General features: G+C 40.0%; 2 protein-coding genes across 6 annotated transcripts in view; one reads left to right on the top strand and one right to left on the bottom strand.

Annotated features, from left to right (window-relative positions):
- Nucleotides 1–11,820, bottom strand: part of garre1 (granule associated Rac and RHOG effector 1) — a 27,966-nt gene extending 16,146 nt beyond the window's left edge. Inside the window, exons 1-2 of one of the 3 annotated variants that reach the window (XM_077563364.1) lie at nt 11,732–11,820; nt 674–1,886 (exon numbers count right to left, since the gene is read on the bottom strand). In XM_077563364.1, the coding sequence (XP_077419490.1) occupies nt 674–1,165 (492 nt within the window). In that variant the 5' untranslated portion in view covers nt 1,166–1,886; nt 11,732–11,820. Of the gene's footprint in view, nt 1–673; nt 1,887–8,805; nt 8,907–11,213; nt 11,638–11,731 lie in introns of those variants that run through there. The other 2 variants (XM_077563366.1, XM_077563367.1) reach the window with 2 other exon arrangements.
- On the top strand, nt 7,236–23,085 carry gpib (glucose-6-phosphate isomerase b). Of its 3 annotated transcripts, none has more exons than XM_077563370.1 (19): nt 7,236–7,304; nt 12,648–12,787; nt 13,676–13,766; nt 13,853–13,921; nt 14,219–14,338; nt 14,434–14,517; nt 17,051–17,197; nt 18,269–18,340; nt 18,430–18,474; nt 18,547–18,600; nt 18,881–18,941; nt 19,866–19,909; nt 19,986–20,138; nt 20,354–20,483; nt 20,564–20,640; nt 21,714–21,842; nt 21,914–21,989; nt 22,700–22,766; nt 22,883–23,085. In XM_077563370.1, the coding sequence occupies exons 1-19, from the start codon at nt 7,269–7,271 to the stop codon at nt 23,004–23,006; spliced, it is 1,719 nt and encodes a 572-aa protein (XP_077419496.1). In that variant the 5' UTR covers nt 7,236–7,268; the 3' UTR covers nt 23,007–23,085. The 3 variants fall into 3 exon arrangements, with proteins under 3 accessions (XP_077419496.1, XP_077419495.1, XP_077419494.1); XM_077563369.1 differs by lacking the exon at nt 7,236–7,304 and adding an exon at nt 11,350–11,428; XM_077563368.1 differs by lacking the exon at nt 7,236–7,304 and having other exon boundaries at nt 12,364–12,787.

Here is a 23,085-nt window from a genome sequence, read left to right as displayed (position 1 = left end):
GATTTGTTAAAAATAAAAATTAAAAAAAATTGCTGTTTTACTGACTCCGCATTTAGTGTTTTGGTCAACGGGTTGAGGTGGAACTTAACATAATGTGTGTGTGTTTGAGCAAATGGCTCCCTTGTCGACACAGGAAGTGTAAATTCAGTGGTGAGTATGAAGATCATGTAGAATGCCACACGTTTTTCACACGCCGGCCTCAGGTTCTCACACTATACTAACAGAGGGTGGGGAACTTGAGCTGGAAAACACTGATTCATCGAGTCAGTCATCGGAGTGGAGAGCACTTGCAGACATAAGTGCACTTTGGCAATAAGGCTAGAAGGGCAAAAAGGAACAGCGATGACCAAGCTTCAAAACACAGCCTGTGGTTCTCTTGGTTCTAGGTAACAGAACACAGAAAGTGCTCAACAAATAGGTTTTGTGTAGTTGCATGAATAATTGGAATGAAGATATTTTCACTCAGCAAAAATGTCTTCCAATTGTGGCCTCACATTATTAACTCCATTACTAACCATGTCATTGCATGAATGGATTATGCCTACCACTATATGTCACTAGCATAGAAAACAAAACCAAACACTGCTCTGATATAAATAATGCGGACATAAAAGCAATGATGTCATATAGTATCAACTGCAATTAGAAATTCTGGTGGAATTCCAGGACCTACCTCAACATCTTGCAGGTTAAAGTCGTTCTGATCTTTGAAGTTGGCGGCCCCGGCACTCAGCTCCATCAGCATCTTGGCGATCTCGGGCTTGATGGCCGCCGTCAGCCGGCTGGCTGCCTCCATGACGTGTTCCTGCACGTCCTTCAGTTGCATAGCTGCTTTGGAGTAGTGAGAGTTCCTGAACACGCTGCTGAACAGGTCGGTGAGGAAGGCGCTGGCCCGGCAGAACACGTTGAGGGCGTCCAAGTATTTGGAGATGCCCTGCTGGATGTCGGCCACCGCAGTGGTGGGAGAGGCGGAGGGCGGGTGGCAGCCGCCCGTTAGGCCCATGGGCGAGGAGGCCGAGCAAGAGGCGGCCAGTGAGGCGCTAAGGGTCCGGCTCAATTCAGGCATCTGGTACTGCTGGTGCTGTTGGACTTTCTGCTTGGACCCGCCGAGCAAAAAGCGACGCTTGTAGTCCATTTTACTTTGTTGCACACTGCAACAATACATAGGTGGTGCACCAGCACCGGAAGATCCTGTTTCTGTTTTGCTTTTCTCCGCTCCAAAAAAAACAACTCTCGACCACACAAAGAAACGCTCAAAACGCGACAGTCCAGGTCACGTAAAAAGACCACTGAGGAATTCTGCCTGCCGGAGGCTCATCTCAATTCGCCTTGGGGGAATCCAAAGGCAGGAGTGGCGAGCAGAGAGGGCCAGGAGCCAATGTGAAGTGTTTACATGCAAGCCAGCTGCATATAAAGATGCATGCCTCCAAAATTCTGGTTTAGCTTCAAAAACTGATCCTAGAGCCAAGGTTTAAAGTGCATTAGCCTTCCTTTAGAAGATGGGGAAAATAATTCTTCATACAGTCTGTAGCTTTTGTACATATAGAAACCCTTCACTGATGAAAATAGAAATTAATCAAATTGAAAGCAAAAATGAGCGAAACAAAACACTGGTCAACAGCATGGAGGTTAGAAAATGTTTTTTTTTTTTTTTCAAACAAACAAACATGCAAACCAATTCCAGACTGTGTAGATGAGCCGGATCCGGTCCGTCTCAAGGTGCTCCTCTCCAAATGCGCCACTTGGCTCCGTGTGTCCACCACCCCACCAGACGGGCTTCCTGCTTTTCCCGTCCGTGTGCCGGCTGAGGTAGGTGGGACTTGCCCGCGGATGCAGATTACAGCGACAAGAGCACAAATGTATCTGTAAGGCCTCTAGGTCATTTCCTAAGGAAGTGGTAAAAAGAGACAAGAAAGTTAGCAATGTGTCCGATGAGGAAGGATGAGCTTCATTTATGGCCCAAAATAAACTGGGCTGACTTTTCCCACTTAAAAACACGAGGCCAACATTAACTGCTTTGAGTGGACATTACGGTTTTGTTGGATAAACCAGGGTGGAACAAAAAATAAGAACATTTTTGCTTTGCTAACTGTTCGTTAAGTAGTAGTTTAGTAGCTTGGCGGCTGCTGTGACTTGTACTTTTCAAGACAATGACCACCTCAGAGTGTCTATCAGTTCTCGCAAGCGAAGAGACCATTGTTTTGCGAGACAAAGAAAGAAACATTGTCTCAGGCACAATCGCGTCATTCTACCAGCCAGACGCAACCGGGTCTTGCCACTGGACTGAATCTATTCGTTTGTACGCTGGTGTGGACATTCGGTAGCGAGAATATCTGAAGGCAACCAGAATTTTGTTATTTCCTTATTTTTTGGTATAAAAACACAAACTGTGTGACAGTCACATATTCAATATGAATTCATCCTTTCATCATCCGGTCGAAAAAGAACAATAGTACCTGAAATCCAACACAGCGACCAAAGTGGACTACATGGATACAAGGTATTTGGATAGCTGGTCATTCCAAAAAGTGGGAGAAAGGTTTTCACTCCAGTATTTATCTGATTCATCCATTAAAGTGAAAACAAATAATTAATAGATTGATCGATCATTAAAATAGTTAGTTGCGTCCCACACCAATCATATCACACATATATTTGCTAGGTGAAAATTTTCCATCACTATCAGTTTGTGGAACAGACGTTGGTATCTGGTATCACCACGCCGGAAGTGTCTGTGTTTTGGGATGGAAGAGAGCGGGCAAAACACGCTGTCGTCACCACACCGCCTTCTAACACACGCACACACAGACTATATCCCCGACAACATTCCGCCGACCTTCAGACCCCGCTTCCTTTCCCAAACAGCGAACAGCCCTCGCCTGTTGCCGTGTGAGTGGAAAGAGAGAGCACAGGGAAACTGGTGACCTCAGCGCAAAGGGACAAAAGTGACGCTCATTGCGCTTCCTGAAACAGAAAAGGCAATTCAGCTGTACCACAATAACAAAGATGGCACACGTGACCAATTTTTGGGGGGGGGGTTTGCTTTTTCTTTGTGTTAAGGTGGCAGTGAGGGCAAAATGAAAAAGCACAATAAAAAACATCTATCCATTTTCTATTTCTATTATTCTGGAGTCTGTCCCAGCTGACTTCAAGGCAGAAAGGCACCTCTGGACAATTTTGAGAGCCCAGCAAAAACCTACACACATGCAGAAATCATACAAATTCGACAAAGGTCTCAAACCCTAAGGCAGACGTGATAATCACTAGTCTACTATGCTACCTACCTGCGATAACTACCATGGAACAGAATATGGAGCTTACGTTGAAGGCAAGTTGGAATTTGTCTGGCTGCTCAGCGCAGCATTTTTTCAACAGGGAGAGAATGGAAATTGTTACCTCTCTATTACCTGTTCGTCAAGTGTTTACCAAGGGGGAAGTAGTTCTCTTTGTTTTATTAAACAGTGGTTGTTATTACCTTCTGATTCTACATGTATTACAGTTAAAAATGCTTGAAGAGCAATTAAGGAATCACCTGAAGGCTGTCTAATGTGGTGAATGAATTCAATTTGTAATATTTACTGTGAAAAAAAAAAACTAAGTCTTATCGCCGTTAGGTCAGCTTCTTAAAATTTATAATTTACACTTCGACTTTTCCTTTGAGGATTACTAGCATTTTGCAGGCTAGACACCGCATGCTAACCGCGTTAACCCCTTGGAGAATGGAGAAGAGCTAACCAGGGTAAACTGGGCTGACCTGTGAGTCTCAAGAGATTAGCGCCACAGGGAAGCTGCCAGGTGGCCTTCTGTGTTTGTAGGTTGACACACTTTTTAATGCAGCATTAGTCTGAGCGAGGCAAACAGGAAACCTGACCTCAGCTACCTGGAGGCTAATCACACGCCATCATCCACTTTCACACAGGAGGCCACCAAGTCAGTTGCACTTGACTTTTCCTTACTTCGCAACATATACGCTCGATTTAGGAATGAAGTGTATTTTTTTTTTTTCATTGACCGACTCACTTGGTTAAAAAGATGTCTTGGATTAAAGCCTAACTATAGTACAGAAAACATTGTTTCTACAGGGCCATACAGATCGTTGGATGTAGACTCAAGCTGATTTGCCAAGGCGGAGGTCAACACTGCAGTGTTCACGTATCAAGAGAAAATCATCACCAAAGCTAGACTACAATTTTATTAAGTCTTTTATTTTTCCATTTGTGACATAACTGTGGCCACTGAACAAATGAGGTGGTCAGTAGTCTGTGGACTCAGAAAAGCAAATGTTGCTAAATGCTAAAAATGTATGCCAACTATAAAGGAATATGCTTCCCTTCTTATTGGTCAGTCATGCGGATCATGGACTTTACACTTGGCCAGTGAAGAGAACAACGCTTAGAATTAGGTTATATCTAAGTCCAGATCTCCTTCACTGATATTGGCAACAAAGAGACATCGATATCGGTCTGATTTAAGATATCATTGGCGGGTTATGATGTACACACACAGTCTTGAGCTTTACATTTGTCAGATTTACTGTTCCAAAGTAAAACTACCCTGTACTACTTGGCAGAAACTCGTCTTTCTAGAAATCTCAAAGAGGTCGTGGTTATTCCGAGAGTATCGCCACTACCAGTCAACCTCTTGCGGCCCCCCCCCCCAAACTGCATTGGCGATCACACCCAAACAAAAACACATGTGGTGATACGTCCACTTCGGGATCGAGGATCCCGAGCCACCCCCACTGCAGGGGGGCCCTCGGGGGCTAATGTTAGCTCTAACCCTGCGCTCGTGTCAGCTGCGACGGGAAGGGGCTTAAATTTCCTGGAGCAACCTGCCTGTCGCCAGAGACAAAAATGTAATAGCCAAAGTATGCTATTGTGTTGAAGTATAATTTACCTGTCACTGTGCCTGGATTCACTTCTTTTTTTTTAAACAATGTTATTTTTGACGCACATCTACTTTGCATTGACTCACTTACATGATGTGTGCCTAGTAACCTTTCCTGAGCGGATGTACACTACACACACTCACATTGGTTTGTTGAGTCATTTGCCTTTCGTTTTCATCCACTCGCACTCGGCCCATCCTCGCTGCTGTGCCAAAGCCAATTCTTTGAGTTTCTGCAGCAGCTACTTTTGAATCGACGCTTGCGTGGCCGTCAGGTAGTTTAATAGGGGCCCGGATGTGGCAGCTGCAACGCATGCTGACAGCTCCTTATCCATCTGCAGCGGCAGACGCGGCAACGCTGCCGTCACAAGGCCGGGCATTAGCTCGCTCATGAAGTCTATTTTGGCTTCCGTGGGCAAAAAAGAAAAAGAAAAAAAGAAACAGCTGCATGCCGCACTGATTTTAGACGCTACTAAAGGTTGGGCTCAAGGGGGGGGTTCTCCCTTACATCTGTTGCCAATGAAGCACAGGAATGTTATTTCCCCACTCAACTCTTGGCCTAATGCAGCTTCAAAAGGAAGGAGCGGTTCAGGAAAAGCAGCAACGCATCCCATGTCGATGTATATAAGAGCTACAGGACTGTGCAAAAAACTTTGGACTTTGTTTTCATTTCAACATGGCAAAACAGTCAAAACATCGCCAAAACTACAAAACTGTTTTTTGTTTTGTTTTTTTCAAAACTGAAACTTTGCAGAAGGCTAACATAGAGGCCAGAGAAATTACATGGGAATCTGGTAAAAAGGGATCTTATTTTCACCATTTCACAGGATTACGGCATCAAAAGTATCATCCACGCACCCTAGAAGGCAGTATAGCCTGTGAGCTCTGTGAGCTAACAGACAATAGTCTTAAGTCCAAAGAAACTCGCTGCCGTAGGAACAGAACTTTACAAACCAAGGACACCCTGTACATGGTTTTCATCATATAGACATGATGTGGTCACGGGAACGTTGCAAAACACAACAAATCTGACAGTGGCTATTACACTAAAAGCACTATTTTGTATCCAACATTCTATGGACCATATTGAGGGTCAAGAGGGTCAACCCAAGACAAGTGCCATGAGCAACTGCGCGACAGGAGCGCCTTTTGCCCCGAGAACACAAGGAGCGTATTGTGGCGGGTCTCTGCATTCCAGCACTCGGAAAAAAAAGAAAACACGCAGCTGTATGACGTGTGCAAGTATAAATAAAGGCCTCGCTACAATTTAACTAGTGCAACAATAGACCGTCTGTGGTCAGTGTCAGGTTACTTCCGGAATAACTGGAGGTGCTAACGTCAGGTTTATAGGTTGTCTGCGACGTATGGTCGCCAGCCCCGTTCTTGTTACGCACGTCGCTGTAAAAAATCCTCACCGGTTGTGCCAAAAGTGCAACAAAAGTGCAGCGAAAGCTACGAAGCAAAACAGCGTCAACCCTAATAGCTGGTATCAGTCAAGACGCTGACCGGGCGGGATAATATTAGGCTAACCTGTAATGTCAGAGCAGCCACTGTAAGTAGCTTATGGCTCCAATAAAAATAGCACACGGGCCACTTTAACAAGAGGCCCCCACAGGTCAGTGTCGCCTCTGCCGCCACATTAACATGCCCGCCCGTATAGAACGTTGGCATACTATGTTTTCTCCAGCACGGTTGATTCTAATCAATCGCAAATGTAACTATTTACAAATTTTCCTGTGCAACCTGTCCTCAGCTATTCCATATAATAAAAATAAAAAAAATACACGTCTGACTATTGTTTTGTGCCAAAAAAACAGCACTACTGCCCTGGGTAATTGGTGTCAATGAAGTACGGTGAAGTAATTTATCAACTGTTCTAAGGTCTTTGTATGTTAGGGAGGAGCTAGTTTAGACAGGGTTGCTTGCTAAGGAAGTAGCTACCGGTGTTAAAAAGCTAAACATAACGGTGTGTCATTACTACCAGACAGTTGCTGTTTCTATGGGTTGTGAAATGGTGAAACGGTGACATACCATACTTAAGGTTTGTTTTCGTTTTTTCCCGAAACAAAATCATCTATACGCCACTCGTAATTTTCACAATTTGTTGTAGGGCTCGGTTCTTATGGCCCATGAATTGGTTCAAATTCACATTCAGTTTCACTTCAAATGACAACATTAATAGTGGTCTCTGGGTGTGGATCCGCTGTGATCCACGGAAGCCTTTGCACAAAGCGCACCTGCCTGTCAGCACTGCGCTGAGAGCAAACACAATTAGCTGTGATATCCTCTCCAGAATAGAAGCGCACAATGGAGTGCGTCCCGGCGGTGGGTTCCATCGAGTATGAGCGGTGTTGAAAGGCGTCGGTCCCGTTCATGAAAGTATGCTGGGGCGATCGGCGGGCATGAAAATGCTTTTGGTAAGCCCGGGCGACGAACGCGGAGGTGGTTTTACCAGCAAAGCCGGGACAAAAGGGAGAATTCTTTCTTGGAACAACAAATTCAAAACCGGTATGTTAGAGTACAAAACGTTCTATTGGGATAGCGATGGAAAAATATAAGTATGAAGTAACAGAGACAGTTAAGTTAGACCCAACCACAGCTCGAGTTCTGTCGGACAACATATCACATAGCCCCGAATTCTGACCTTTGCCTGGAAAAGCAAGAGGAAAAGATGTTTCCTGTTTAAATTAATAAAGATCACCTTACATCACTGCTAAGTTTAACCTTGTGAAAGATCGTCAAGGCTGCCTTGAGTTGGTCAAAAACATGAGAAAAAAAACTAAGACAGAAAAGCAGAAAGGGAAGGACTAGGGACATGTAGAACAATCTAGTCGGCTTGGCTGCAACCAACAGAGACGATGTTGACTCAGTCTCAGCTGGTTAACGCTTGGTCTAAAGAAGAACAAGATGCTATATTGTTGTTGTAATATTACGACAGTAAAATTCCAACAGAAAATCAAAGGCTAAGGTTAATACAATGTCATACTTTAGTATAACTTTGGCAAACAATGAAAGAGTCAATGTTTTTTACATCATACACATGACATTCTTTTGGGGATTTGCAAATGTGTTAAAAACACATTTTTCATAATATTGCACACACAAAAATCTGGATAAAAAAACACTGTTTTTTATGAGATTGAAGGACTTCTACTTAAATTGAAATAAATGTGATCTATCATATTAATTATAGAGCCTTAAGCGGAAATGTAACCATCCATATAAGGGGATGTGTTAATTTTGACAACCTCCTATTAAAATGATGACTTGTTTATAATATATTGCACTTTTTTCACAAAAAAATATATAATTTCCTAATATTGCAATTATGCTGCGATATGGTGACTTTTACAAAAATAATTTTGAAAAAAATCTGAAGAAACTTCTTACCACTGCAATTTTATTGCCTAACTCAACTTTTGACTTATTTCAAATGTACCCCAATGCACTACACATTTGCTCTCATATGACTTAAATTCATGTGGGAATTCACTTAATAGTGCAAACTTTCTTCCTGTTCATTTTTTCCCCATAACATTGAATTTTTCTCACAACTTAATTTTTTCACTCTTTTTTTTTTTAATGTTTTTTTTATGCATTTTAGCTCACATTAGCTGTTTTTTTTATTCCTTTCTCTAGCTAACGCATCGAACAAAACAAAAAAGCAAAACATCCGTGAAAACGCCAGCCTCAATTAGACCGTGTAAGCTGAGATCATCTGCAGCAAATGCTGGAATTCCTTGCATCTAATAATATCGTGGCCCCGGGGCAAAGCGGACCCTTCCCCCAACCTTGCCTGCCGGGAGATGCCGCTGCGAATAATGTGCAGAGGGGAGGGTTGCCCGGCAAGCAAACATCACTCAGGTGCACAACACATGACAGTGTGCGCAAACAGTGAGCTTGTGACTGGTTGGTCACCTTGGCCGCACACGGATGAGGCGGGCGCGAGGTCACGTGTTGAAACGCAGAGAAAACGAGCGACGGGACTTCGAGCGCAGCGCTGAATCAGCCCGTCGCTCGGGAGGAGAATGGGCTGAAGGCGAGACAGGAATTTTGCAGAGCAAAGCGCGTATTTCCACGGTGACACAGCTGTGGCAGATGTCAACAAGTGGGCTGAGTGAGCGAGGCCCCGCTTTTAGTGGGGAGTCTGTGCAAAGTCAGCAAAAAAGATGACAAAGGGACAAGAGTGAATGGTATGGCAATGTAGAAATACTGACATTCATTGGCTAAAAATTACAACTTTTTTTGAGGAATATTGCAATTTTATTGTTGTAAAACTATTGCAACTTTGTTTGAATAATTTTACAATGCCACAAAAGTTTACTTATTATCATTTTTATTTTAGTATTAAGTAGTTAACAGTAATAATTGGTAATATTGCTGATTTTGTGGGAATATTGTGACTTTCACTTGTTAAAAATTGCATTTTCATTTAAAAAAAATACCACTTTTTTCTCATAACATTGGCATTTTTTTCTCTGAAAAAAAGACTATTTAATTTGAATCCTTTATAAGGGAAATTCAACTCTATGTAATATTTTTTCCTCACAGAAAGACAACTTTTTTCCTCACAATTATTGCAATTCTCTGTTATAAGATTGCAACTTTATTTTAATAACTACACATGATTTTTCTTTTCTTTCTGGTCTTCTGGTTTGAGATTACCCAACCAAGTAAAATTCCGAAAAGGCGTCTTGTGATCCATTTCAACACGTCTCAAAAAGCACCTCATGAGGGCGTAAATCTGAGTCTAATGGTAACGCACCTATTGAGGAGACTCGCGCCACCCAACCTATCGAATTGTGTTTACTAGCTATTCACTCTGCATCAATTCATTATTCTGAGATGCATTTGTCTTGACTTGGTCAGCAGGGTGACCAATCAGGTGTTAGGACCTGCCCACCAAACTTTGATGGGTGAGTTTAACAGATAAAATAAATTTGTGAAACACCTCAACAGTGACCATGAAATAAATATATATATATATAATGGATGTGAACTGCCTAGCACCTGGCGATTCGATTCGTATCACGATTCATTGGTCACGATTCGATAACGATTAATCCCGCTACGAATCTATATATTTTGTTTTATTATATACTATTGCGATTTTTTAAAATAAAATTTAGAAAATACTAATCAGTAAACCACTGCATTTAATAAACAGGTTGCAGTCTGTTTCATGTTCAAACAGCACTGAAATAAAATATTAAGGCTTAATGTTCCATTAATATAACATTCTTCCATGCTTAATGTGTGAATCCTAACCATAAGTAAGACGTTTTGTTGAATATTCCCCCCAAAAAATTGATGTTTAAAAATCGATTCGGCCGCATATCGAATCGATTCAAAAATTGCGCACTGTAATATCGCGATATATTGCTGAATCTTTTTTTTTCTAACACCCCTATACATATACAAGTAATCATAGGTAATTTCATTAATTAATGACACATTTATTTATTTAATGGTGTATTCTTTTATTTAAATTTTGGCACTTTTGGTCCTCCATAAAAAGGCACCAAAGCATTGCTTATATTGCTTTTGACCTGAGCACAGAAATGGCAAATAGGTGAGTGAAAAGGGTTACGAAAAAAATGTGAATGGTGAACCATAGAATATCAAATGATTTACTGCTTTAAATTATGGGTAGACGTGAAAATGAATGCATATTGTCTCCTTTAAAGTGGTAGTCACATCTTAAGTGCCTTTACAGTTCTAGATATATACAGTCTGTCTGGCTCTGTCGGACTCCAAAAGAGCAAAACAGGAAACACATTCCACATGTTTTCATGGCATATTTCATCTTCAGGTGGCCAGGAGTTATGTTTACAGCTCACAGACGAGGGTTTACATTAGGTTATTCTTAATGGTGGCTCACTACAGTGTGGAATGGAAAGCGTCGTTAGAGCGCTTGTGTCCATTTTGTATGAGGCGATAGTTTTAAAACAGACGAGATCACTATTTAGCAGGAATCCTCCACTCGCCGGTTTCACCGAAACTCCGGCCGGCGGCATCACGCAGCTATGAATAATAATAGCGTATTACTATTGACAACCCAGTCACCCTTTGTCTTGCTATAAAGCAAAACACACACGAGTGTCATAAAGGCAGAGACAGCCTATTTGCTGATTCATTTAAATCAAACGCTATTAGTTAGTTAGCCGCGAGCTAACATCAAACACGAGTGTGCTAACTTGTCTTAAACTCCCATGTATATAAGCGATGAGCAAGTCCACAATTAACCAGGTCCATTATCGGACACGAGCCTCGCTAACAATTAGACTTACACAATTACGATACTCGATTAATAAACACACTTTTACCTTCCTTCATTCAGCAAACCGTTGTCAAGACGACGAGGTCCCTCGAAGCAAATTTGATGGCGTGGAAAAATATAAATAACCAACACGAAATCGCTCCTCCCCTCTTGAGCCAAAAGTGGGTGGTTTCGATCGGAAGAGAGACAAATATGTTCAAAATTGACAGTTTTAGCTTCTCAACAGTATGGCATAGCTCAACAGAAGCCTGTCACGGAGACGTAAGTGGCTATAAGTTGTCAATCGTGAAGTGGGGGGTGAGCGAGGGGGGTTGTGCGTCCGATAATGGGCGCAAGGATGTTTCATGTGTACTCAGTGGTTTTAGCGACATAGCTACGTGGGGCTAATGTTAGCTTGCCCCTGCTAGCCTCTCTGCGACACGACTGAAAAGCATTAGAAAAGCACGACCGATAAAAACACAGTAATGCTCCACAAACGCCAGCTCAATACGATATAAAGGGGATAAATATAATAAAATTGAATGAAAATGTCAAGGTAGTAAAGAAATAAGGCGCATCGCTTACCATCTCTGGCATCCACCCTCTTTGACAGCGAATCTCCTGTCTGTGTGACGAGTAAGTCAAGTCCGATGTAATAAAAGCAAACACTTCCGGTGAACGTTTCACAATAAACAGTGAGCGAATTTTCTATCTGTGAGCGTGTCAAGATGGTCGAAAAAAAATTCCGGTGAATATTTCACAGTAAAACAAGAGCTAGGCTGGTCATGTGATTACAGTACAGTACATTTTGCTGTTTTGTTTAAGACAGCAATGTGTGTTATTAAAATGCAATTTAAGTAAATTGTTGGTAATAAACTAAAACCGAGGCTGATATATGAATTACAGTACTAGTTAATCAAACGGTCAGGTCGTCACAAAGACTGAGGCTTTGTCGCTCTCTAACGTTGAATCAAGACTACTGCAGCAGGTTTGATTAAATTTGGGCAAACTGACGATAGGGGGCGTGCTGGTCCATAAATTCCACCAGCAGGGCATCATTTTGCACCTGTAGAAATGTTATTATACTGTAATTGTATGTCCAATTATTATCGTTTAAAAAGTTAATGAGGGATATTGAACATAATAGCTGCACCCGATTTTAGCCTGTTATGAACCTGCCTGTTATTCCGCATATGTTTGTAACGGGAATGGATTTCAGAGTTTGTATTGTTCTACTTTTACTTCAGTAAAATAGTTAAATCATCTTTTACTAGAGTATTTTTTTTCTATTTGTAGGCCTACTTGTACTTAAGTACCGAGTAACTATACTTTTGACACTTAGCGCCCAACATGCGCACACCCTGGAGGACACACAGGGCGGGTGGGAGTGAGGGAGGTGGGGGTTGACATGCATGCACCAGCTCTGAATATAGTAAGAGTAGGAGGAGCCCGTGTGACCCCTCAAAAAGCTTTTGCGCTCACCCCCTCGACACCCACTCAGCCCACCTCCGGACTCAGCAACATGGGACTCACGCAGGACCCCGTCTTCCAGCGGCTGCAGCAATGGTACACGGCTCACGCCTTGAGCCTCAACATGAGGCACATGTTTGACGGCGACAAGGAGAGGTTCCACAAATTCAGGTAGGAGCCATCCCTAATAAACAGGCCTCTTCTGCTACATCATTTTTTGCGTCCGAAGTGAGGAACTTGAGTCACATGACTTGACACGAGTCAGACTTCAGTTAGTAATTTTAGAACGTGGGTTGATGTGTTCTGTGACTCAGCTCATTCCTCCAACTTCAAATACTTTTTTTTTCACTATGAGAGAATTGAAATGGCATTAATCAAGTCAACCAAAAAGAGCCCCGATTTTTAGCTTGATGGCAATGTACTGTAAAAGCATTAGTTTTATAAAGAGTAATGACTCTATTTACAGTAAGCTACATGTTGGATGTGCCTTTAAAGGAGAAGTCAACCTTAAGCATTTCTTGACACGTGACCTCACTGAATATGACATCACAGTTGCTCAGGCAACGACCAATCACAGCTCACCTGCTTTCTGAAGCTGAGCTGTGATTGGTTGTTACCCGAGCAACTGCGATGTCATTTTCACTCGACAGCAACTGGCAAAATGGCCGCCTTCTGATATTGATAAAAATGGCTGGATTTCGCTGCTTAACTTAACTATTTAGACTAGAAGATATTATTGTCAAGAATTTTTTAGGGGGGTGATTTCCCTTTTATGGGGTGTGGCCTAATGAGTGGCATCAGGAGCTGGAGTCGGGTTTCCTGAGTTGTGGCCAATAGCAGCTCGTTGCAATTGTTTTCATTACGTATTTGTGTGTTTCAGCCTGATTGTTGTTTTTAATAAAAACAAAAAACGCTGAAACATGCATGAGCGACTGTATGGGTCTCCTTGCCCATATGTCCAGGCTCCATTTTTTTTTTGTTGTTGCATGAACTGATGAAGCCTGAAACGACCTGGATGAATAAAAAATTCTGATTTGCTCCCACCTCTGGTTTGTGCAGCCTCACACTGCAGACCGACGACGGCGACATCCTCCTGGACTACTCCAAGAACCTCATCACCGAAGAAGTCATGAAGATGCTGGTTGAGCTGGTAAATTGTCACGATTGGGGGAAGGACAAAAAAAATCCCAGCATTTTCGGTGTCCTTTAACGCACCGCGTGGTTTGTCTTTGGCAGGCCAAGTCGAGAGGCATTGAAGCGGCCAGGGAGACCATGTTCGCCGGAGACAAGATCAACTTCACTGAGGTGCTCACTGTTTTCTTATCATTCTTGAGTTCCGGGGCTGCTTTGCTACATCCGGAACAAAGCAGTGTCTTGAATATGTACAATATAATCTCAAGACTGTCAGTCATTAGTTCAATGATCTTTTCAGGCATTTAGGATTAGCAGGGTACATATTCTGTAGTGAATTGCCCTGTGTGAAATAGCTTGGTCTCAGCCAAAGGTCATAGGTCGCCCAACAGGATAAAGAGCCAACATTGAACATCTGTAGAAGGAGTTTTGTGAATCGTGGTTGAATCTTATGTATGAAACGTGTTGTAGGGTCGCGCTGTGCTTCATGTGGCTCTGCGAAACCGCTCCAACACTCCCATAATGGTGGACGGCAAAGATGTGATGCCGGATGTTAATAAGGTTCTGGACAAGATGAAGAACTTCTGTCATGTGAGTTCAATGTCAGAGCAAATCATTTGTAAAGAAAAAGAGTCAAGTCACATTTGTGTGTTTTTTTGGTGTGTTTTGTTTTTTGTTTTTTGCAGAGGGTTCGTAGCGGTCAGTGGAAGGGCTACACGGGAAAGAGCATTACAGATGTGGTTAATATCGGAATAGGGGGGTCGGATCTTGTGAGTATTTGAACTTTTTCATAAATGAACCTAAAATGCACTTTATAATTTGTTTTTCTCAACTTTTGAATGAAAATGGCCAAATCTGCCATTGACAGCTATAGACGTCAAAAATTCATTTAAACTATTTCTATTAATTTCACTTTTTTTCCCCCACTTTTGCTAACAAGAGTATGAAAACCTGGAAAATCAATTATTGTAAATTTAAGAACAGATATAAAATTTGTGATTAATCGTTCGTTAACTAGTGAAGTCATGTGATAATTACAATTTAAAAAATGTAATCGCCTGACGGGCCTAATTAAAAAAATATATTAAAAATAAGGGGCGTTTAATCGTAATTAATTGCATGATAATTTTATATCTGTTATAAATGTACAATTTAAAAAAATCTAGGTTTTCAAAAAAAAAGAAAAATGTTAAACTAATAGAAATAGTTCACATGAATTTTTGACGTGTATAGTCGTCAATGACAGTGAATGAGTTAATAACAAAATTCACAGATGATTGTGATAATTACAATTAAAAAAATGTAATCGCCTGACGGGCCTAATTAAAAAAATATATATTAAAAAATAAGGGGCGTTTAATCGTAACTAATTGCATGATAATTTTATATCTGTTATAAATGTACAATTTAAAAAAAATCTAGGTTTTCAAAAAAAAAAAAGGAAAATGTTTAACTAATAGAAATAGTTCACATGAATTTTTGACGTCTATAGTTGTCAATGGCAGTGAATGAGTTAATTACAAAATTCACAGATGATTGTGACAATTACAATTAAAAAAATGTAATCGCCCGACGAGCCTAATTAAAAAAATAAAATAAAAATAAGGGCCGTTTAATTGTAATTAATTGCATGATAATTTTATATCTGTTATAAATGTACAATTTAAAAAAATCTAGGTTTTCAAAAAAAAAGAAAAATGTTAAACTAATAGAAATAGTTCACATGAATTTTTGACGTCTATAGTCGTCAATGGCAGTGAATGAGTTAATTACAAAATTCACAGATGATTGTGATAATTACAATTAAAAAAATGTAATCGCCCAACAAGCCTAATTAAAAAAATAAAATAAAAATAAGGGCCGTTTAATCGTAATTAATTGCATGATAATTTTATATCTGTTATAAATGTACAATTTTAAAAAATCTAGGTTTTCCAAAAAAAAAGAAAAATGTTAAACTAATAGAAATAGTTCACATGAATTTTTGACGTCTATAGTCGTCAATGGCAGTGAATGAGTTAATTACAAAATTCACAGATGATTGTGATAATTACAATTAAAAAAATGTAATCGCCCGACGAGCCTAATTAAAAAAATAAAATAAAAATAAGGGCCGTTTAATTGTAATTAATTGCATGATAATTTTATATCTGTTATAAATGTACAATTTTAAAAAATCTAGGTTTTCCAAAAAAAAAGAAAAATGTTAAACTAATAGAAATAGTTCACATGAATTTTTGACGTCTATAGTCGTCAATGGCAGTGAATGAGTTAATTACAAAATTCACAGATGATTGTGATAATTACAATTTAAAAAATGTAATCGCCCGACGAGCCTAATTAAAAAAAATAAAAAATAAATAAGGGGCGTTTAATCGTAATTAATTGCATGATAATTTTATATCTGTTATAAATGTACAATTTAAAAAAAATCTAGGTTTTCAAAAAAGAAAGGAAAATGTTTAACTAATAGAAATAGTTCACATGAAGTTTTGACGTGTATAGTCGTCAATGGCAGTGAATGAGTTAATTACAAAATTCACAGATGATTGTGATAATTACAATTTAAAAAATGTAATCGCCCGACGAGCCTAATTAAAAAATAATAATAATAAATAAGGGCCGTTTAATCGTAATTAATTGCATGATAATTTTATATCTGTTATAAATGTACAATTTAAAAAAAAATCTAGGTTTTCAAAAAAAAAAGGAAAATGTTTAACTAATAGAAATAGTTCACATGAAGTTTTGACGTGTATAGTCGTCAATGGCAGTGAATGAGTTAATTACAAAATTCACAGATGATTGATTCATGATCCAAGGATGGCAAAATGATTTTTTTGCAACCAGATAATTATGAATGGGAGTCTTCTAAACATCCGTCTTTGGAGATGTGATAAGAGCAACCCCTCCATTGTCCCGAGATCGCCGACGCTTTTCAAAACTTCAAGATAGCAACGTGCTTGGCGGGTTGCCAAAATTAGGTTTCCGAGTGTAATCTGCGTTTGCGCTCTGCTCAGCGTTTTGAATTTGGGAGCGAGCTACGCATTGTTTTTCAACTTGATTTTCCTCGTCGTACTAAGACAATCATTCTACAAGAAACGCATCTAATTGAACCAGGAAATGCATTCATGAATCAAACACCTGTTTTGAATGATGTCGTAGAAACCGCCGACTTGTAAAGAAAGAACTGAAATATTGTTTAACACTTTTAGAAGCGCTTTGAAAAGTTTGAAGGTCAAATGAAGTCACCTGGAAAGTAGTGTCAAGTAACGTCTTGTGATGTGTTCTGGCGAATGGCAGGGACCCCTGATGGTGACGGAGGCCCTGAAACCGTATTCCAAGGACGGGCCCGCCGTGTGGTTTGTGTCCAACATCGACGGGACGCACATCGCCAAGACGCTGGCGCAGCTCAACGCCGAGACCACCCTCTTCATCATCGCCTCCAAGGTACTTTGCGGGTTTGCAAAGACAATTTAGCAAAGAGTTGAAAAGTCCTGACGATCCTAAAAAGTCAAATTAGAGACCTCGATGAAACTTAAAGTATGTTTTTCCTAAAACATCAGGGACTATTTGGATTTTTTTGAATCCAAGTGGGATATGTCTAACTTCCAGGTTCCCACCTTCCTCGAATGCAGCATAAGTCTAGCAAGAATGTCCTTCGTTTTTGTCAATTAATATCATACATGAGCTTTCGCGGTTCATTTGAACTCATTCACTGCCATTGACGGTTATAGACGTCAAAAATTCATTTGAACTATTTCTATTAGTTTAACATTTTTTTCCCATTTTTGTTAACAAGAGTATGAAAACCTATCTTATTTTTTTGTACATTTAGAACAGATATAAAATTTGTGATTAATAGTTCGTTAACTAGTGAAGTCATGCGATTAATTACGATTAATTGAATTTTAATGGCCTGATGCCCCTATTATTTTATAATCTTTTCTTTAAAAAAAAAAAAAAAGATTATTTAAAAAAAATTAAAAGAAAAGATTATAAAAAAATAGGGGCATCAGGCCATTAAAATTCAATTAATCGTAATTAACTCACGATTAATACCAAATTTTATATCTGTCCTAATACAATAAAAAAAAATCTAGGCTTTCATGCTCTTGTTAACTAAAGTGGGAAAAAATGTTAAAGTAATAGAAATAGTTTAAATGATTTTTTTACGTCTATAGCCGTCAATGGCAGTGAATAAGTTAAATGTATTTATTTCTGTATTTTGTTTTGCATTTTTATTTTTAAAGAATGGAAGTCAAACAATCCTTTGAGGATTGTACTTTACTTTATTACATAATACTTAGTGACCTTACCTTGCACTTGACAAATACTCTCTTCATATGTAAAAAAAATTAATAAAAACTACTTATTTTCGAGAAACCTATTTAAAAAAACAAACAAAAGTCAAACAGAAAAAGCTATTAAAAACTATTATGAAAAATCCAAACACATTTAGTGTCCCGCACATCTAACGTATATGTCTTCCATTTTTGTCATCTTGGTGATTTTTGTCAGACCTTCACCACTCAGGAAACCATCACCAACGCTGAGTCGGCCAAAGCGTGGTTCCTGGAGCACGCCAAAGACGTACGTGAGTGCGAGCTCAGACAGCAGCCAGCTGTGCCGTTCACGTTGGGTAAACAATAACCGCTGACCGTTTTGTCATTTCTCCACAGAAAAGCGCAGTGGCCAAACACTTTGTCGCTCTTTCCACCAATGGCGTAAGTCCCCCACATCTATTTCAAACCTAGCTAGCTACATCCCCAGCTAATTGTGGCCCTTCCGTCTTCCAGCCCAAAGTGAAGGACTTCGGCATCGACACGGAGAACATGTTTGAGTTCTGGGACGTGAGTGCTCTTTCCGTATGGCGACTATATTTAAGCAGAACTTTCAAGCCCACAGCTGGCGGGTAATCAGAGGCCTCCCACACGGTTATTATTGGTGGTGACCTTCTCCCCGGCAGAGGTTACTGGACAAGCTGACACATAGATAAAGGTCACAGGGCTGTGTTGGTTGCTATTTTAAGTGCTGCGGCGGCGGCTACATTAAGGCCTTTATGTCGCCATGTCACGTTTTGATTTGTGTATGAATGCGTTTGTTCAATTGTGTTGCGTTTTGTACTTTCAGTGGGTTGGGGGACGTTTCTCCTTGTGGTCAGCGATTGGAATGGCCATCGCCTTGCACATTGGTACGTACATTACAAGTTATGTGGCCTTTTACTGGGCAAGGAACCATATTGACAGGATATTTTTCTAAGACGCTAAATAAAATAAAACATTACATATAAAATGCAATGATAATTTATAATCGCATAGAATAAAAGAAAAGTCTCAAACTGTGGACTATAAATAATATTAACAATTACAATAAAAATGGAAGTAATTAAAAGGCTATCATCCAGTTTTACATTAAAGATAAAATCATAATTATAAATGTTATTTTTATAATCTTATCTTTCACATTCATTTATTTATCCATTTTCTATACTATTTGGACAGTGGGTATATTTATTTAAATTAAAAAGTATAACAAAATATTACAATTGGATTTTCTTGAATTGATTTTAGTTATAATAATGATATTTGTATTGTTACATATAATAATTCTTATTTATTATAATTAAGCATCATTATTATATTATCTTCTATAATGTATAATTATTTTCTCATTTGATTATTTTTATAATACGATAACAATAATACAGAATTTTATATGTACGTGAAACTATTCCAGCTATTATAAAATATATTCTGTATACATCATACATACAAACAGTATATTAAAATTTTGTATAATAGAATATAAAATAAAAATGTACTAGCTCTAATACATAATTCAATTCGAAAATAATTTTAATTAAACAAAAGTATTATATTACAAATTTAAGTTATTAATTCTTGCAAGGTGTTACAACAATAATTTTCTGTGAGCTAACATTATTGATTATTATTATTTCACTATTAGCTATGATTTAAAAAAAAAAAAAAAACATTCCTAATTATATATTTTGAGTTGCAATAAAGGATGAAATCTGAGCGCCATTTTTGCAACATGACACCAACCAAGAAGCAACATGCTCTTATTTTGACACCTTTTTTCCCCTCTTCATTAGGCTTTGACAACTTTGAGAAGCTCCTGGCAGGCGCGCACTGGATGGTGGGTCATCCACAAAGGTCAATGTTACATACAGAGAAAATAATAATCTTCATATTTTTTAAATGCATCTCTGCAGGACAACCACTTCCGCACGGCTCCCCTGGATAAAAACGCTCCGATGCTGTTGGCCCTACTGGGCATCTGGTACATCAACTTCTTCCACACGGAGACCCACGCCCTGCTGCCCTACGACCAGTACATGCACCGCTTTGCCGCCTACTTCCAGCAGGTTAACGCCTACACTACAAAAAACAATAAAAAAAAAAAAGATACAAGATACAACAGAATTTGTGTTATACAATATAAGTCGCTTTTGAACATGTTCAAAATTCAACAAAAACGTCAGCAAACATCTTTGCAACCATTTGCAACCTTTAACAACCCGTGATAAACATTTGCATTCAGTGAGAAACCCCCTCGTACTGATGCATGTTTCGGACGCAGGGCGACATGGAGTCCAATGGCAAATACGTCACCAAACATGGCGCTCGAGTAAATTATCACACCGGACCCATCGTGTGGGGCGAGCCGGGCACCAACGGGCAGCACGCCTTCTACCAGCTGATCCATCAAGGTACCCGCAACTCAACGCACGGCTCCATAACACCAAGACCATTCGGATGATGTCACTGTGATGATGCGCTTGTAACTCAGGAACGCGCATGGTCCCGTCCGACTTCCTCATCCCGGCACAGTCGCAGCACCCCGTCAGGAACAACCTGCACCACAAGGCAAGTGCGCATGAGCCAACATCAGCTCAGTGGTGTCAGAAGTGGGAGCTCTCAGCCATTGGAAGGCAAACTCCAACTATAACAATACATATCGTTGTTGGAATGCACATTTCTATAGTCAGATAGGGAGGGGCCACTCAAATTGGTGTCAGAAATGGGATCCACCATGCATTTCAATCCAAAATATAACCACAACAAAAACACGCTCCTATAACAAACATTTCAGAATGGACTGTGCTCCAAATCGAAGTGGGATCCATCAGCCATTGCATTGCAAACTATAACAAAAAAACAAAAACATAATTGCTTCTCAAGTCAGATGAGGCCGCTCACCACATTGGTGTCAGAAGTGGGTTCTGACTGTTAGCCATTGAAATGTTTAGTGGAATCATAAAATAAATTATCTTAGTTAGAATGCACAGTCCTCTAGCCAGGTAGGGTGGTGCTCCAAATTGGTGTCAGAAGTGGGATCCATCATGCATTTTAACCCAAGATATAACCACAACAAACATCACAACATGTTATAACACACATACATACCTTTAGTCAGAAAGGGCCACTATCCAAATTGGTGTCGGAAGTGGGATCCATCAGCCATCATAGTGCAGACTATAACCACAACCATAAACATAACACATGCTTCTCAAGTCAGATGAGGCTACTCGCCACATTGGTGTCAGAAGTGAGATCAGACATTCATAAAATAATCATTATCTTAGCACAGTCCTCTAGTCAGATAGGGCGGTGCTTAAAATTTATGTCAGAAGTGGGATTCACACATAGCCACAACAATAAACATCTTTTTGTCAGAACACATTATTCTCGAGTCATATTGGGCCTCTCACAAATTTGGTGTCAGAAGTGTGATCTACCACCTATTTAAATGCAAACTACAAATACAAAAAAAGACACCCCCTAGTTACGAAGCATGATTTTCCAGTCAGAGGGTCGCTTGGAAAAATGGTGTCAGAAGTGGGGTCCGTCCATTGATGCACAAATTTGAGCATTCTACACTACATTATTGTAATGCATGACTATCAAATGTCTCTGAAACAATGCTGTGGGTTCTGCAGATCCTGGTGTCCAACTTCCTGGCCCAGACGGAGGCTCTCATGAGAGGGAAGACCACCGAGGAGGCCCGCAAGGAGCTGGAGGCCAGCGGGCTGACTGGGGAGGCTCTGGACAAGATTCTGCCGCACAAAGTGCGTCACAACCACACACAGCATAACTCATCCGCTTTTCTCATGTCATACTTCCTGTTGTGTACTTGAAGGTGTTCCAAGGAAACCGGCCCACCAACTCCATCATCTTCAAGAAACTGACCCCTCACACACTTGGCGCTCTCATAGGTGAGAACAGATGTGACGGTGTCAGAAGTGGGGATCTGTAACTATTGCTATTGTTATTGACGGGGCTCAGAAAAATCACTCTTACACACGTTTGCACCAAATTGGTGTCAGAAGTGGGATGACACAAACTCAGAACTGAGCATTATTGTTGTTATGAAATGAAGCAAACAGCTCTATGCTCTAAGAAACACTGGCAGAAAACATGATTAGCCCCACTTCTGAATCCACTTTGGTGTCAGAAGTGGGATCAGTCGATCATTGCAATGCATACTGCAAACGATACACACAATAATAAACACATTCTTGATCGAACGCACATTTCTCACAGTATTGCTGACGCCAACTTCAGAAGTGGGAAAACACGAGTGTAGAATCCAACTTCTGACTCCACATTGGTATCAGAAGCGGGATCGTCATTGCAATACAAACTACAACCACAACAATAAACATGTCCTTGAGTTTCTCAAGAGTGATGGGGCCACCCACGAAGTTGGTGTCATAAATTGGATCCATCCATGGGTTATATATTCTAATACCAAGTAGGCGTTAGAAGTGGGATCCATTTATTCTGCAAACACACAAGTGAGCTATGTTATCCTTGGAATAGCTCCATAGTTATCAAACATGAGTTTAAATTATTACCTATGATGGTGGCGTCAGAAGTGGGGTTATTTTTCATTTAAATAATTAAAAAATGTGTGTTTTTACAGCTATGTATGAGCATAAGATCTTCATCCAGGGTTTGATGTGGGAGATTAACAGCTTTGACCAGTGGGGGTGAGACCCTTTTTTTTTTATTCCACTCAGTTTGAAAGTTGATTCCATGTGATTTTATTATGAATATTATATTATTTATTATTATATTTCAATAACGATATGCCGTGTGTTACTAGAGTGGAACTGGGCAAGCAGCTGGCAAAGAAAATCGAGCCCGAACTGCAGGACGCCGCCGAAGTGCACTCCCACGACGCGTCCACCAACGGACTCATCAACTTCCTCAAAAAGAACTTCGCCTGAGATTTGTGCTCTCGTCATGATTGTTAATATCATTTTCACTGTGCACGTTTGTACGAATTAAAAAAAAAAAGGGACTGAA

This window comes from Vanacampus margaritifer, chromosome 4, assembly GCF_051991255.1.
Source record: "Vanacampus margaritifer isolate UIUO_Vmar chromosome 4, RoL_Vmar_1.0, whole genome shotgun sequence".
NCBI lineage: Eukaryota > Metazoa > Chordata > Actinopteri > Syngnathiformes > Syngnathidae > Vanacampus > Vanacampus margaritifer.
Note: the sequence above shows the minus strand (reverse complement) of the source record. Positions and strands in the feature narration are given on the sequence as shown.